The sequence below is a fragment of the Atractosteus spatula genome, chromosome 8 (assembly GCF_055471065.1).
Source record: "Atractosteus spatula isolate fAtrSpa1 chromosome 8, fAtrSpa1.hap1, whole genome shotgun sequence".
NCBI lineage: Eukaryota > Metazoa > Chordata > Actinopteri > Semionotiformes > Lepisosteidae > Atractosteus > Atractosteus spatula.
Genome location: NC_142713.1, coordinates 8,943,544 through 8,961,242, shown reverse-complemented (window position 1 = coordinate 8,961,242; position 17,699 = coordinate 8,943,544). Strand labels below are relative to the sequence as shown.

The window sequence follows — 17,699 nt, the reverse complement described above, 5'->3', positions numbered from 1 at the left end:
GTAGCTGTTTGTACCCCCTTTCCACCAGATTGCTGTATAACCCTAAATAACTTGTGATACAAGCATACTGTAGCTTCACTCACGCTTTCCAAATGTAAACTGCTGCAGATACTTACGAGCAGAGATGAGTCGTTTTCAATTACATGCTCATTTTAAATTGTAGGCTGGTTTGTTCATTCAGATGCAGTTAGTAAAACAATAATTTAGTTTGTATGACCACAATTACTGGCCAAGTCATCAATTCAAATAATTCCAACATATTAAAAACAAAACTGAGGGTCAGGTTTGATATTACAGTTTAATAAGTGTTGACTATACACACCAGAAAAAACTTCATTTTGTATCTAGATGACAAAAGTCTGAGGACATCCAGTGTATCTTGTCACTGGAGTGACCTCATCAGGGCTATTTTGTTTACATAATACTGAAGTTTCCCTAGGAAATGACTGAACAGGTGACCTATTGGGTCAGAAAAAAAACTGATTACTCTCAGAGATAATATTTGAGTATATTACTTTTGGCTTATCATTCCACCAGCTTTGTCAGCCTTCCATTCACAAAAATTTTAATTGTTAAAAAACAAATGACACAATGGATTCCACACCACAAAAATAAACTCTGATAAAAGTGTTACAAAACAAAAGACAAAACCACAGATAAACACAAGATTGAAATGAGAGCAAGTCACCAAAAATCATAAATGAACAGAAGAACTACAAGGATTATTCATATCATACCTTGAACCACTTAAAGCCAGCGTGGTTGGAGTCATGCATTGGCTCATATAATTGCTTCAGACAGGCAGTGAGTAGCAGAAAGGTGACAGACAAGAAATAGAGAAGAAAATTATATAAAAACTAATGTGAAAGAAACAAAATAGAAACTGGAAAAAACACAACTGCAAAAGAAAATTAGAAGCAGAGACTAGGATTAAACAGGTTACCAGTAATGCAAATTGCAACATTCAGGTTTATCATCAAGATGAGACGTTTCAAGCAGAGAGTGTATGGGGAGAGGAGAGGAGATAGCAGATATTCTCATGGCTTCTGTTTTTTTCTGTTTTTCTGTGAGACTTGAAAAGGTTCCTTGGTTCAGTGAGTTATGAAACAAGTATTGGCACCCTGTCTCCAAAATAAGAATAATGACTAAATTAACCATCCACTCATGCTGTTGATCCTGGTGAGGATTATGGTAAACTGGAGGTTATCCTGAGAACACAGGGCACAAGATTGGAGTCAAAGCATGTGATTTCTGTGCCCCAGATAGGATAGGGATATGGAGGAAAGGGCAATCCACATGTTTATGGAGGTCGGAAAACATGGAAAGAACATGCAATCCACACTAAAGACAGGTGCCTTTGGACCCCCGAGCCATCAGGCAACTCTTCTTGACAATCTAACTTAAGTGTATTAAATATTATGAACTACAGTTGTCTGTCAATGCTAGTTTTCCAAAGTTTACTCTGAATTATTTCCATTCAAACAAATGGTAAACAAGACATTGTAGTGGAGTACCTCATTTAAGATTCAGGGTGCTGATATTGATGTCTGCAACTCCACGGAAGTCACTGTGTCAAAGAACAGCATTTGCAGCATCTCTTTTACAAAAAAAAGTAGTGTAAGACTTGCAAAAAGTGGGTTATGTAATATTTTATATGGCACAAACCAACATCAAATTGATAGGTCACTGCACATTAAAAGATTAATTATTTTGTGTACTTAGTATTTAGTTTAAACAATGTCAAAACGTTGTTAGTCCTAACCCAATTTATGGTTATTTGTTTTACATGGAGAAATGTCACTTTCAAATAGGTTTAGTATCATGTCTTATCATCTTAAGCAGGAACAGATTTTGTTACTTTAAAAAAATAGTATTTTAACTTAAGATTTTTCTTCTTGGTTTTATGCTCATTCCAGTCTTGTAACTGATGCTTGCATAATTCTGAATTATGACCTGCCAGAGGTTTTCCATTTTCTCATGATTTACAAATGCCCCTTTCCAGAAATGTATCTCTCCCCCCTGGCCATAGTGGTCAGTTCACATACAATAAATCTTATAGGAAATGGCTCTTTCGTTGCAGATGCACAAGATAAAGACATGCTTGCGACAAACAATTCTGACAGGGTTTCAGTTAAACTGTCAGCCAGACTAAATCCTTATTTTCAGATATGTTGCTTCATCACTAATGTAAGTGTGTGGAAAAGAGCTGCGTAGCCCAACAGGTGACGGCAGAGTTCTTGTATAGTAATATTTTCAAAATGCATTATAACGCATTGCTTCTAAAAAAAAAAAGAAAGAAAACTGGAATTGCTCACCTCATTTCTAGACATTCTCATTAAAAGGGTTTATATTTGCTGAATCACTTTTCCCAAAAAATGTGATTGTTTTTTTTAACCTGGGGCAAACTATTAGGGGTACAACAAAACATACAAGATAACCTAAACTTCAATCATTATGCTGACATTCAAAGACATATTTTGAGTCTTTGCACTGATATAATCTCATGCAACTAGTATACAAAGTAGAATGACACATGTTCAATTACAAATTTCACAGAATATAAATATAAATAATTGTTTTTAAATACTTGTTCTAAAAAACCCTTTAGGAATACATGAATTGCCTTGCAAGAGTATTCATTCCTTCCCCTATGTTGTTGAATTACAAATGAAATACAATCCACACATTTTTGTGCAAATATTTTTAATGGAAGCTTGAATGTTCAAACGGAACACATTTATAGGTACCTGTAAAAGTCAGTAAAAATCAAAACTGAAATATGATGACTGCATAAATATTAACTCCCTTTGTTATGTGAAACCTAAATTAGGTGCAGAATATTTTTCTGACATGTCCCACAATTAGTAGAATGTCTGTGTCTGTGTGAGGTACAGTAACCGTGTTTTATAAAATCTGGATAAGGGTATAACACTTTTCAGACACTGAATATCACTTTAAACATTATGAAGTCACACATTAAGAAGTGGAAAGTATATCACACCAATCAGACACTCTCTACACCAGACTGTCCTTTCAAACTGAGCAGCCAGACAAGCAGACAAATGGTAAGGGATTACCAATACACTGGTCATTCCATAATGCTGGCCTCTATTACAGAGTGGCAAGAAGGAAGCAATTACTGAAAAAAATCTATCTTGAATCATGCATAGAGTTTGCAGCAAAACATTTCAGTGATTGCTGCAAACATGTGGTCAAACAAGACAAAATTGGAAACTTTAAGTCTAAATGCAAAGCGTTATGTCTGGTGCAAACTCAAAACAGTGCACTACCCAGTCAAAACCATCTCTACCGTAAAGCACGGTGTTAGAAACATTATGCTACGGGGCTGTGTCTCATCAGCCAGGACTGGGAAGCTTGTCAAGTTTGAAGGAAAAATGGATCGAGCAAAGTACAGGAAAATTCTAGTGGAAAAGCTACTGCAGTCTACTAAATGCTTAAAACTGGGACAGAAAGTCACCTTTCAGCAGGACAATGACCACAAGCACAAGGCCAAAGATACACTAAAGTGACTTAACAAGGAATTATTTTTCCTTGAGTAACCCAGTTAAAATTCTGACCTGAATCTGACAAAAAATGCAGCAAGACTAGCACCTGTGAATGATCATGAATGTGAATGATGCCCAACCACCCTGACAGACCTTGAGCAAGTCTGGAAAAAAGAATGACAGAAAATTGCACCATCCCAAGTTGGCAGGGACTATCCAAAAGACTTGAATCTGTAACTGCTGCCAAAGGTGCTTCCACCCAAGTATTGACTCAAAGACGTTGAATACTTATGCAATCACCATATTTTAGTTTTTGGTTTATCTTTTCATTTTTTGCTGACATTTAACTTCTTTCACCCATGAAAGAGCTCATTTTGAGCATTCTAGTTTTGATTAAAATATTCATATTAAACAAATGTGCATGTTTATAATTCATTTAATTTGATTTGAAATTGCTGGGCATTTTTTGTAGCTTGATATACAGCAATTACATAATGGCAACAATCCACGTAAAGATTAAAATTAGTACTGATTGTGTCATATGTAATCACAACAAAAAGTGGTCAACTTTAAAATAAAAGCAGAAACATATACAGTGCAGTGCAAAAGTAAGTACAACCCATGAAAAGGTGTGTTTTTCAACATATTTGCATGCATGGATATTTGATCTTCATTTCAACAATACTGATAGATAAAGGTGATCTAATTTAACAAACAACAATGAAAATTATTCTTTGCAATCATTTATTCAATGTGGAAAAAAAAATACACACCCCCTAGCTTCAATAGCTGGTGTTGCCCCCTTTGGCAGAAATCACTTCTTGTAGGCGTTTCTTGTAATTGTCTATCAGTCACTTGCATCGACTTGGAGAAATTTCTGCTCACTCCTCCTTACAGAACCCCTTCAACTGTGTGATGTTTGAGGGCATTCTTGCATTTACTGCCAGCTTCAAGTCCCCCCACAGCATTTCAATGGGGTTAAGATCTGGGATTTGACTTGGCCATTCCATAACCCTCCATTTCTTCTTTTTGAGCCATTCTTTTGTGGATTTGCTTGAGTGTTTTGGGTCATTGTCTTCTTGCAAGGTCCACTTACGGTTCAGCTTCAGCTTTTTGACAGATGGCCTCACATTCTCCTCAAGTACTCTCTGGTACAATGTGGAATTCATGGTTGACTCTATGATGGCACACTGGCCAGGCCCTGAGGCAGAAAAGCAGCCCCAAACCATAATGCTTCCACCACCATGCTTTATAGTTGAGGTTCTTTTGGTCAAAGGCAGTTTTTGGTTTTCGCCAAACATGACGTCTGGCATTGTGGCCAAACAGCTCTCCCTTTGTCTCATCCGTCCAGAGCACATTATTCCAATAGTCCTGATCTTCACCTACAGTAGGTGTTGTCTGGCAAACTTCAGTCGTGCATCTATTGTATATTCTTTTTTGAGAGCAGAGGCTTCATCCTTCCTGACCTCGCATGTAGGGCAAAGTTGTGCAGTCTCTTTCGGATGGTTGACTCATGTACCTTGACATTGACTGAGGCAAGACTTGCCTGTAAATCCCTTGATGTTATCCTGGGGTTCTTGGAGACTTCCTGCAGCATCTTTTGGTCAGCTCTGGGGCTGAATTTGGTGGGACGACCTGGTCTGGATTGATTGCCGGTGGCTTGAAATTTTCTCCATTTGTAGATGATCTTTCGGACAGTGGAGTGGTAGACTACAAATTGCTTGGAAATGGCTTTAAAACCCTTCCCAGACTCATAGGCATCAACAATCTTTCTTCTGAGGGCCTCAGAGACCTCTTTTGATCTTGGCATGATGTAGTCACACTAAGACCACAGGTTTCTGATATTTATAGAAGGCAGTGTCCTCCACTCTAATGATGTTCTAATCATTTGCACCTGTTTTGGTGCACCTGATTCTAATTTTAGGTGCAATGATAAAGGTAGGGGTGCACTAACTTTTTCTGCACAAGGAAATTGGATTTCTGTTGATTTAAATAGTACAAGTGAGTGCGAAATGTAATTTTTCAATGTTATGCTTTAAAATTAGATCACCTTTATCTATCAGTATTGTTGAAATGACAATCAAATATACTTTTGTCCAAAACATTTAAAAAAAGACAAACCTTTTCATGGGGCTTACTTACTTTTTCACAACACTGTATGCACTAATAATGGATCTAAACAACAAACACTACATATTGTTGGAAATGAACTCTGATATGTCTAAATTTTTAGCTCCTTCCAGTAAGGCTTAACAGAGATTTGCCAGATCACAAACAAAGGTTGATGTTGCAACTTTGGTTCCTGTAAATGGAGGAAAAGTCATTACTATTCCAGTTTACAGTTGCCGAATCAGGGACAAGCAGGTGAGCCAATTGCAGTACCTGTTTACAGAAAGAACAAACCCTGTCCAGCAAAAGATTGCATCCATTATTTTGTCACTGGCATTTTGTAAGATCCCACAACTCTTTGAGGCAGCAGTTGAAAGAAAAAGGGGGAGCCACAATGTGCAGAACATATATAAGACTTAATGTATTAAATAAAACAGAAGCAGTACTTTAAGGCTGAGACAGCTCTTTAGAAAGAAAGAGCAGATTAATACTCATTGTGGCAGGCAGTGGAAAAATGTAGTTCATTTCTGAGAGGTGTGCTGTACACATGTCATAGGTTCTTTGCAATCTTTGGCATTTTCTCACAATACGTCATGGCTTGAAGTTTCCATTGATAAAGGAAACTTTTCCCACTTTCAGTTGGAACTTGACAATGGCACTTCTTCATAGGTAACATCATTATCTAACAAAATAATCATATACTGTACACAAACATTTTAGCGTTGGCAGTGCTTAGTGTGTTGTTTTAAAAAATGTGAGAAACAGAACAGACTCAAACAGAACAGAGGAGCCATAGTATACTAGAAGTAACTGAAAGGCAAACAAGCACTTCTGTCTTCACCTGTGCTCTTAAACTTTCTTATGAAATCCCTAAGCTATTCTAAATTACCTTTACATATGTTTCTTAGGTCCTTATTTAACAGTAGTTCTGGCCTACCTTCCTTTAACTGGTGTTACTAATTCTAAGTGAATGGTAAAAGAATTCACTTAAGCCTGCTGTTTTTGAAGTTAAACAGAACACAGAGGTAGCAGGAATGTGACCTAGTTCTAAAGCAGACTGAAGCATTCATGTCTCTCCTTTGAGTCTATTGTAAACTTAAGATCTTTACACTGCTATTGGCTTCAATACATAAAGTAAAAGTAAATTGGTCTCAATAATTAACCTCAAGAGGAAACTTAAAATACTTTAACCTTGTCAAAAATGGGAGGGCATCCAGGCAGCCTGTCAGGTCCAGATCATGATAGTGTACACAAGGTGATCTCTCAGTAGACAAATGTTGAAAACAGGGTGACAAAATCCAGCCATGTCATGAATTTTGTAAATCCTAAATTTAGATACAGATTAATGTGTGGATTCCATTCAGTTGCAGTTGTATTCTATCAGGTTTAATGAAAACAGAACACACAGAAGCATGCATATATTTATTCTTATTACACATACATGTGATCAAGTGTATATTTTATATTAAACTAAATGTATGAATGTGTCCAGTTTGCCAAATATCATGTACCTTGATGATCCTTATCACTACCTCATACAGTACAGTATATAAACATTTTGGACCTTGTGTCACACACAAGGACTGGAACCACTATATGTACTGTAAATCTTAATGAGGCTAACTGTCAGCTTAGAGATAAGAATGTAATCAACTACCTGACAGTGCTTCCAGTTAATTCTCCATTAAAAAGAAGCAGTATGAAGGATTATGATTAACTAGATCAACAGTGTACTTTATGCATGGTTATATACAGTATTTCTACATTTTTAAAGGTCACTAGATATTGTGAAATTGGGGTATGAATAAATGGATTGACAGAGTGGAACAAGTAAAGAGCAATGGGCTGGTTTTCTCCCATTCTGACTACAGTTTGCCAAGTCAGGCCTCAGTGAAAACAGGGAAAATGACATGCTGGCATATTGATCACAGATAAATACAGCCACATGTTTTTGAGGCCCTGTCCCACTTCTTTAGCAGCTATGACTGAATTTTTAAAACACAGTGAAAGACATCCCCAGTGGGTGGATTGGGTGGGCCATCTCTTCAGTGGCCATCTTTAAAATACCCTTGATTAGAAAAACCACAGTTTTGAACCTCAGCAAATCACTGAAAAAAGGCAAAATAAATGTATGCTCATACTAATGTTATTATATTTAATCTTAAACAGTCAGAGACAAAGGTACGGTCATGGGTCAGCATCTAGAACTTTGGACATATCTGTCTTTCACGACATTCCATTGGGGAAGAAGCTCATTCCACAGAATGTCAAACTCAAAGAGGACTATTAAACCCATTGTGCAAGATCATTTCCAAACATATTAACACTTTGATTTTTTTCTGGATGAAACTCAATATACAGCAACCCCACAGAAATGATACAGAATGATATCCCATAGTATGGAATATATGGAATGATATGTCACAGAAGTGAGATGGAATAATATCCCAACGTAATGTTGGAATTCCACAGCTTAAGTAAGCTGCACACACAGCAGAAAGCCTCCTCCTAGGTCACATAGCGTACTTCACTCTCACTGTGGACTAACCTTTTTCAAAGAGTACGCAGACAGGCAGCTTTCCAGACAGGGGCAACTGAGAGATGAGGTACCCACCTGCTTCTCGGCGTGTGAGCGGGCGGCCTCTTCCTGCGCCAACACCATCTCACGCTCAGCTGTGATCTGCACACTCTCCCTTAGGGCCTCTTCCAGCTCCTCGATGCGGTTATCCTTCTGCCGCAGGGTGTCCTGAGAGCCAACAGATGCAGAGAGAGACTGTCAGGCAGGCGTTATGGCTTTAAAACTCCCCCTCATGAAAACAGTCCCATGAGAGCCTCACCTAAATTAAAGCATTCTATCACACATTTCCTACTGATACTCACACTCGAGTGTCCTTTAAATAAGCCAGGCTTCTGGCATCTTTGTCCAACTTAGCTTTCCTTAAAGAAATGTAGATGCATGCTGAAACAGAGAGCGCTGTTTGGTACTAGGCACCCTTGGATGACGCACAGCTACCTACTGGGCCAGAAAGAAAGTTTTTTTTTCTTGGAGGTAAGTGATATTGGTGAAAATACTTACACACTTACACACCAAGATAAAGGAAGCAAATTCAAACTCTTCAGATGCAAAGCTGAGAAATGTTCTGCCTTATTGATCATCGTAGATTAGAATGGAAAATGTGTCAAAACCAAAATATATTTTTCAGACCATTAGTCCCGTTTCTGATTCAACCAAAAGCAAATAAGACAAACAATGTCTTATTAGTACCTAATAAAAAAAAACCTAAGTTAATGATTCATAATATATCTTATGAACCGGGCTGTGTTACTGGATAGATCAGTCGTGATGTCTTTGCAATTGATAGTTGGGAGGTTGAAACAGTTCTCCATATATTAAAAAAGGATCTAATAATATTTCTGGCTATACCTCTCCTCATCACAATAGACTGGACAATTCTCTTTAAAGACTCTGTCCAGTTTACACTGCTTGAACACAGGTGCTAAGCCTGCTGACACAATAGTACCTACGGGCCATGCTCATAACACAAGTACAGTATAGACAAGTATAACACAAGGATCAACAACTTTCTCTTGATAGATGCCCATTAAGACAGAGACCTATGCTACGTAAAAATAAAAATAAACAACTCATCTTTCAGCTGGACAATGGTAATAGACTTTCTAAGACATTCTGGTCACTATACATTCTATTTCTATGAATCTATACAGTAAACTCCAAAGAAAAAATATAACAGTATATTATTACTGGCAAGAAAAAAGCTGCTATCCTTCAGTAAGGTTACATTATGACAGTCATTTTCTATAATTACCCCACTAAAAATGAAAAAGACTTTTGCATGGTCATGTGGACTGGTGATATTTTGCCAGTCCTACCATTTATCAGAAACAAATGAATGTCCTGACAGGCTCAATCATTGCCTTCAATAATCCAAACTGCTGCTTCAATTCTCTCAGGTTTGACAGGGCAGCGGTTATACACTGCATAGCAACAGAGCCCCAGAATTTTAGTCTTCACCAGCCAGTAAGTAATACAACATTACAAGGCCATAAATAATACAACAAAGAGTATAAAGAAAACAATACAAAAACTCATCTAATACAGTAGGGTGTACAAATCTGTGAATCTAACATTAATAAATTCACTTATTCACAAATGTTATTCAGTCTGGTTTTACATGAAAGAAGAGCATAGTGGGATGAAACGGGGTCAAAGGCTTGTAACCGCAACTTTCAAATCAGCACCACAACAGACTAGAATCATGAGACAAATGTAGCCTGTGAGTGAGCCTCTTCCCGACCCCTGCCCAAGTACCCACTACCTAGCACACACATCTCAGTGTGGTCTTGTTTTTATATTGTACAGAACGCTCCAGGTTCTGTGTCAGCAGCATGTGGAATGACAGGCTGGAGACGACTTTACAGGCTCACTGACAGTTTTATTGCCCTTTTCATTACAGTGCGGCGTGTTAATCACGGAGGCAGAGACAGTGCAGGCTGGACACAGAGAAGGGATTTGTGTTGTTTATTTAAACTGATTACTCTAAGTTTGTGATTACTGTGATTTCATTTACTAGGTTAATGTTATTTAAATTAACTAAAAGCAATAGATTAGTACTTTTGTCATATAAAAGACGGTTACTTGTGTTTTTTAACCCTACATATTATATACTGTAGTTCATTATTAGGGGTGGATTTGGATCTCTGCACCAAACACTCATTAATGTAGAAATGCTACAGTTCTGTAACAAGAGTTTCACAATGAGTACTACTAGAGGGGTCAGTTGTTAGTCTGGCCAGGTGTTCAATGTTCTTTTTCTCTATAAGCTCAAGTTGTCTCAGATGTGTTGTTGCCTAATTAGCTCCCCTGATGGACAAGCAGCTACAGTACAAAGGGGTTTGTCTTTTGTTCAACAGGGCTCTAAAAAAAGTATGGTAAAGTATTCAACTTTAATCTACATTGGCAGCATTTTAAAAGTTTTGTCTTCAAATTCTTGACATCAAGTATAAGAATTGATCATGAAAAACTTGTTTTTTCATTTATTTATTTTTGTTTGTGACACAGAGCATTACAAATTAGATGTCAAGGTTTTCTTTTGGATGATTCCTTGAAATTTCTTCTATTTGATGGATCAGTTTGCCAGAAATACTCCAGACTTGAAAATTAACTGAGCAGAGTGATAATTACTATCTCCTATTCCTGCTACCACTAGACTAAAAACTGTAAAACTGTAAAAACTGTAAGAGCATAAATAAGCAATCTATTCTGTATTTAAACCTGACCAAAAGGTGAGGCCAATGTGTTACTGTGCTTAATGTAAACATGTGCAATACGTTTTACTATAAGTTCAGTTTTTATTGTGAATTTACCATTTCTGTCAAAACCTTTGTTAGAAACAAATCAGTGCGCCACCATGCCACTCAAAGTCTGATCATTATGATCACAGGAACAGATCCTGCTGGTTAACGTTAATAGAATGATCTACATCACTTACAGTATACAGCAACTACGTGGGATAAAAAAGAAAAGATAGGAAGACCAGAGTCTGGATAGATTGAATGGCTGATGCTTTTTTATTAACTGCATAGGTTCAAAATCAAATCTCAAGATGTTAATCAAAGTCTTTAAATAACATCCTGTCTTCACCACCATTTGTCCAGTTACTTAATTAAAAAGAAAGGCTTATATTTGTGAGTAAACTTAAAAAGGCAGAAAAAATAGATGTTCTACATTTTGTGTGATTGAGATTGATGGAAATAGAACCATAGTTCCATGAACTTGCAAAATCCACATGAACTCCTCTTAAAGTGTTCGGACTCTCCATTTTTTCTCTAGGGCTGTGGGTGGACCTATCACCTGAGACGCTAATTCTTTTTGTACCAGCAAAGGCAAGTCATCTGATTGTTTTCTGAAATTTGAATTTCTCAGTATTTTGAATGGAAAAAAACAACAACACAATCTTCCGTCTTTTCCTGGAACTTGGAACTTGCAGTCCTTTTCATCTTTTATTTACGACTGCAGCCTCAGCCAACCGTTTCAAGAAGTGTTCTGAGTCACAAAATATAGGCCCCCGCACCCGCCATGTCCGTAGCCGAGACCAGTTAGAGGGGAACCACAAATTGGTAAAATGGGACATTAGAGACCCACATTCCAGGGCTGCTTTGGAAACCAAAAACCACCCTTTCAGCTGCATTTATTTTACTCTTTCTGCCTTTGCAGGCTGACCGACAACAGCCAGTCACTCAAATAAAACCATGTGGCTCTTAAACCAAAGTGAAGGAGGAGATTAAACTAATCTTCCATTATGGCTGAAAGGCTCCTCAGCTGCTACAGAAACACGTTCAAAACCACTGCAAAAAGCAACAAGAAAATGATGTGCTGAGGATGAGACTGAAGATGGAAGTGAGAATGCGTACTTTATCTTTCTTTTAAGGTGAGAGAAAAAGAGCAGTAACAGACAGTGGTTTATTTAAATAGCAAAGCATAATTTTAAATACAATACAAATCGATGTTAAAAATAGAAGAGAATTGTGCGTAAGAGATTATCTTTTTTCTTCTAAATGCAGTGTTGACCCTGTAATATGCAATTTATCCATTTTGGTTTGTACACTGCATTCCCTTCTCCCTCAGATCATATCAGCAGATAAATGACATGTTTTGAGTTGTTAAGATGATCTGCTATTATTTCATTTCCAAAGAAGGGGGAAGCAACTGTACTAAAATAGATCAGATGTAATGAAATGCATGCTGGGAGTGCTGATGGGAAAGAGGCAGATAACTGCTGTTGCTGAAGTTGCCTCATGGGATTACAACAAAGTGAACACTTATTCTGCATTTTATCATTTAATACAAAATATCAGCCTTACATGAGATACTTGACAAGAATACTTGCTCATTTATTTCAAAGATTCAAAAGTCAAATATGTTTCACAGGATTAAATACACAATACTTCAAATAACGGCATTTTAATTTAACACAGAAGACACTTTTCTCATAGGCAAGCGGTTTCAAGCAGCCATTCCTGAGAGTCTGCTACCAAAGTAAGGTACAGTCAGAACACAAACATCTCCAGAGAATCTTGCCAAACACGATACCAAGTAAAAAAAGGAAATAACTTTAAATGTTGATGACACAATGTACTCCTTCATCTTGTCTTCTCCAATAATACCCCCAAATTCAAATTTTTAATGTTATTCAAGAGAAGTGTATGCTGCCCTGAGGAAATGAATAGCATCTGTCCTAAATCAAAAAGAAAATTTAAGCCGCTGAAGTGAGCAACTGCTGAGCAAGTAGGAAGGGAGTAGGTGAGGGCTGATGGAGGGCTGCAGGGAAAATGCTGAAGTTTTCTAGTTCAAAATTACGACAAATTATAAAATCACAACTATATCTGCTTAATTGAAACTGACAGTAATCATTTTCCGTTTGATCAATGTGCCATAAACAACCATTGTTGTACATGCCAAAATAGAAGAGCCTCTGAGCCACTTCCTGAAGTCAAAGCAGACTGTAGAAGGTCTACTGCGTTGTAATGCTACCGTAGCAGTTACTGTACATGGTCCAGGCCCGACCTGTGTGACACTGAGGTTCTGGGTTTTAGTAGACTCTATGGGTGTGATGTGTTTAAGGAGGCAGAAGCAGTTCTGCTTCATGGAAATAAAGACACTGTCTCTTTCTCTATCCAGAAAGCACCCACCTGATCATCTGCAGGCCTCCCTTGATCATGTCTTTATAAAGGGAAGACCTCTAAGTGTTTTCCTGCTGTAATCTGGGATTCTGCTTAGGAGTGTTCTTAGAAACTCTGAGGCCACAGAGGCCAAAATACCTTTAAAATACTGTTTTACCCAAGCTGAGGAAACTTTCTAAAACGGTCACTTTCTAACAATGGACTTAAATGCAGCGTTTCATATGAGTACACAATATTATTTTATAATCTTTACTGGTATTGGGGACTGAAACAATAAAACGTCTAAAAAATAAAACATTCTCTAATTGACATCAAAGTGAATAATAAGAACTTATACCAGACTACAAACAAAACCAAAGTGTTTGTGTTCACAAAACATCCAAATCCCTAAATCTGGGATATCTGTGGGCAGACTGAAGGAAACATCAATCGTCTCAACTTACAATTAGGAGTAGGTTTAAAAGACACTAAAGCCACATGAAAGAGCTGAAGAATGTATTTCTGTTATCAATAACAGAAAAGCATAACAGCAGAAAATGTAAGTGGGCTGTTGAAAGAGGTTACGTTTCAAGAAAAAATGGTATAAAGATATCAAAAAAAGAAAAAAAATCAGCTTCTCTGGGGCTGAATGGTATAAACAGTATTTAGCTCTGAACCTTGTGCCATGAATATACATATTGTCTACAGATGGCTTTTTAGGGGAAAATGGCTTTGAATGATACGACATCAAACCAGCTATACGAAGCATTGGTACTGTAGGTGACATTATTGTTTTAAAGCAATGAACATTTACAGTACATTCTCAAGAAGGCCTACAAGGATTAAGAAATCAAAGTTCAAGCCCACATCCTTATTGTTGAATCTGGACAATTAGTCAGATTTGACAGGATGAGAAAAGGTCAACAACGACAAGTTGAATTACGAATTACGGTAACTTTAGTCCTGGAGCCTTTCGGTTACCACAAAAACTTGACAGGAGTCACACACAGAAAACAGGGTTCTAGTAAACAGTTCCTCAATGCCAGAACAGACAGAAGAAGATGAAGTGTCTAGGAAATCTCATCAGCTGTTCTGCTGGGTGAAATCTGCAGCAGAATGAGGCCTTCAACTGTTCTTTGTCTCATGCCATTGGATCACGGTTGTGCTCTGTCAACAGACTTGTGGAAGCTGGTGTACAACTATATCTCCATAATAAAAGTTGTCACACACAAGGATCTTCAATCCCTAACACATTCTTCAACTGTAAGCTAATACCAACAAGACCAAGATATCGATGTCTCGAAGCTCCTAGCTTAATGATATGAAGTGCTGGAATTGAGGCAAAAGTGCATTTTGGAGGCTATATTTTTTTCTGCTCCCCTCTTTTGGGGAAAGAGCAAGAAAATACATCCTCAAGAGTCTGCCTTGTCATTTCTGCCTGAATAGTGGCTTACAGAGAGATGACCTTTCTGTTGTCAAAAAACACTACAGGTGTAAAGAAGGCTCCACAGCTGAAAAGTTGCATTTCTTTTCTTCTCTTTTCAGCATTGAATAAACCTTTACTTGTTCCTTTGCAGCCTGCGCATGCTGACTCAACTACCTGCTTGAACTTCTATTATATTTGTTTACTGAAAGAAAGAGGGATTAGTTTACATTTGCATTCAATCCCCTCTTTCTTGTCCACTAAGAAAAGCAGGTACAGCTACTCTATTTTAAAGTATTTAAGCTCACACCTTCTAGGGGTTACAATAAGCTCAACTGTAGACCTCTGGCCTTGGTATAACATAAGTAACTTGGTAGGAATTTCAAATTAAATTCTTACCCCCAAAGGTAGATGAATAATAACATAATAGCAGAATCGCAAGATACACAATACAAGGAACGCAAATTAACTCACATTTCAAAACATGAATGGCATCTATACCAGGGGATGTAACAGCCCAGTATATGAAAACAAAAAATCTGAAATCAAAAATTGTGCTTCACCATCATTGTGAAATCTACTAAATTTATCCCATTACACTTGGTAACAACAGGTGGAACATTTTTTTTAATGTAGACAATGAAACAATATGTGGCGCGCCAAGAAGGATAACTGGACAATATCCAGTCTTTCAGTATTGCCGCTCAATTAACATGTGAACTCAGCTGCGCAGCTAAAGAACTGCTAGGACTGTTGCACGATGTGATGACAGGGCAACATCACATAGGACTGCAGAAATATGTGTCAAATGTGCAGCTTGTCTCCATCTGGGACATCGCCACCGTCTCTTGCACCCAGCCCCAGAAGAAACACAGAGCGTACAGGCAAGAAACCAAAATCCAGAGCAAAGGCAAAAGACCGATCTTGTGACCAGCAGGTTTGCAATGCCTTTTAGTGTTGGGGGTGATGTCACCACATCAAGCTCATGGCAAATCACACATTCATGCCTACAAACCCTAAAAGCCACCTCCAAAAGCTATAATACTGGCACAAATATCACATGATTGGTTGGTCCTAAACTAGCACTCACCACATATTCCAAACTCCTGAAACTAAGCAGTGCACCGTAGCTTTAGTTGTCCCTACGTTAGGTAGAGAGGGACAACAGTATCATAACTCATTTCAAAAAGCCAAAGCTGGCTTGTTTCAGATTTGGCTTAAATCTGGGGCAATACTAGTCAAAAGGTAATTTTAGGGAAAAATCTCAAATTTGAGCAGTCATCTCTTACAGGTTCCTAAGATGGGGATGAAAACCTGTATGTCTTCACTGAAACTGACACCTTCACAAACAATTATGATATTGCCCCCAAGATGTTTAGCAGTATAATCTAAAGATCACATCAATATAATTGCAGTCCTACACACATACAATAGGTATAATCACAGAAGTATTACCACCTAACTGATCTTGCTTTCAGAAGCTAAACAAGATAATGATTTTTGCAAAGGAAGACGTCTAAGGAAAACCAGGTTGCTGCTGTAAGTGGTGTTGGTGGCCTAGTAGACACCCTTTGCTTTATTCAACAAATTCCAAACCAATGTTGCAATATGGTGGCAAGCAAAACTCTGCAGAAGCCAGTCATCCTTTGGACTGGACTGACGTCCTGACATTTGTGTTGAACTCAATGTAATAACAGAACTGAAATCTAATAACTGACCTTTGCTGATACCACAAAATCTTAACAAGTATTTGAAAAGCCACACATTATCAAGCATTAAAAGTCATGATTCTAAATTAATGTAGACTGCAAGGATGTCATGAGTTAATACACTGAAGCAATGATTCATTAATGACCCATCTAAAAATGTTTCAACATCAAATTCACTTCAAACCTGTTACTGAAAAAGCCAAATTAATGCAAGCCTGACAACTCAAGTTCCCATAAATTAAAGAACTTTACAATCACTGCTAATATCACATCCTTTGTCAAAACATGACTATGCTGCACATCAACTAAAATATTCTGAAAGATATGTACCTTACAACATTGTAAAAACAATTAAAGAGAACAAATTTTGTAAAACAATAAAAGTACTGGTGACCCCCAGTCCTTTAAAATAACAATATTTTCAATAATTTCAATAATTAGTACAATAATTAATCAAATATAGCTGTTTAGGTTAAAGAGGAAGATAAAATATCATTAATTGGTCACTGTGAACTATAATTAATAATGACATACAAAAGTCTAAATCAGTGTCCTTAAAGCAGAAGCCATACTACTACTTGTTTGGATTTTTTTTGACAGTCAGATCATCAGAGCCTCCCACTGTATATACTGTATTTCACCTGGAAAAAAACATATTATTGACATGTCTATTAATGACATCAGGCACTGTTGTGTATATATTTTCATAAAATACTGAATTTATGTTCAACAGCTGGTTCTGTTTAATAAACAACCTCTTTGACATTGCTGACTGTATTGTAATTATGAAAGAAACACCTTCCAAAACAATGAAGATGTCATTAGCAATCCCATATAATATTTTCTGACTTCCACAGCCTTGCACAATATCCTGCTAGGAATAATGCCAAAATACAGATGTAACATGAGATGGGGAGACCTAATTAGTTGGATTCCCTATGAAGTCTCTAGTTCTTCCCTGTGAACAAAGAATAAATGGCAGCTGTTCAGTTTACCAATCCAGGCCAAATCCCTCATTAAATAAAAGCGAATAAAATGAAATTGGGATCCATTATGGGATCATGAAGCGGATAATAAAAACTGAAAAGAAATACTTATTCTTAAGGAACTGCATAGAATAAGAACAGAACAATTCTGAAAAAAATCACTACGTGAGGGCTGGATTTGTTTTGTTCTAGTTAGGATTACCGCTGTTGAGAAACAATTAAACTACATTTAAATTGTGCTAAGGAGGACTGAAATTAATAATTTTAATGAATTTTTATTTCTACT

At 37.3% G+C, this 17,699-nt stretch overlaps 1 protein-coding gene across 2 annotated transcripts in view; it reads right to left on the bottom strand.

The window, feature by feature from the left end:
* LOC148829164 (ELKS/Rab6-interacting/CAST family member 1-like) overlaps positions 1–17,699 on the bottom strand; it is a 348,267-nt gene that overhangs the window by 151,933 nt on the left and 178,635 nt on the right. For both annotated transcript variants that reach the window (XM_088923624.1, XM_088923625.1), the window contains one exon: positions 8,230–8,361. In XM_088923624.1, the coding sequence (XP_088779750.1) occupies positions 8,230–8,361 (132 nt within the window). The remainder of the gene's footprint in view (positions 1–8,229; positions 8,362–17,699) is intronic.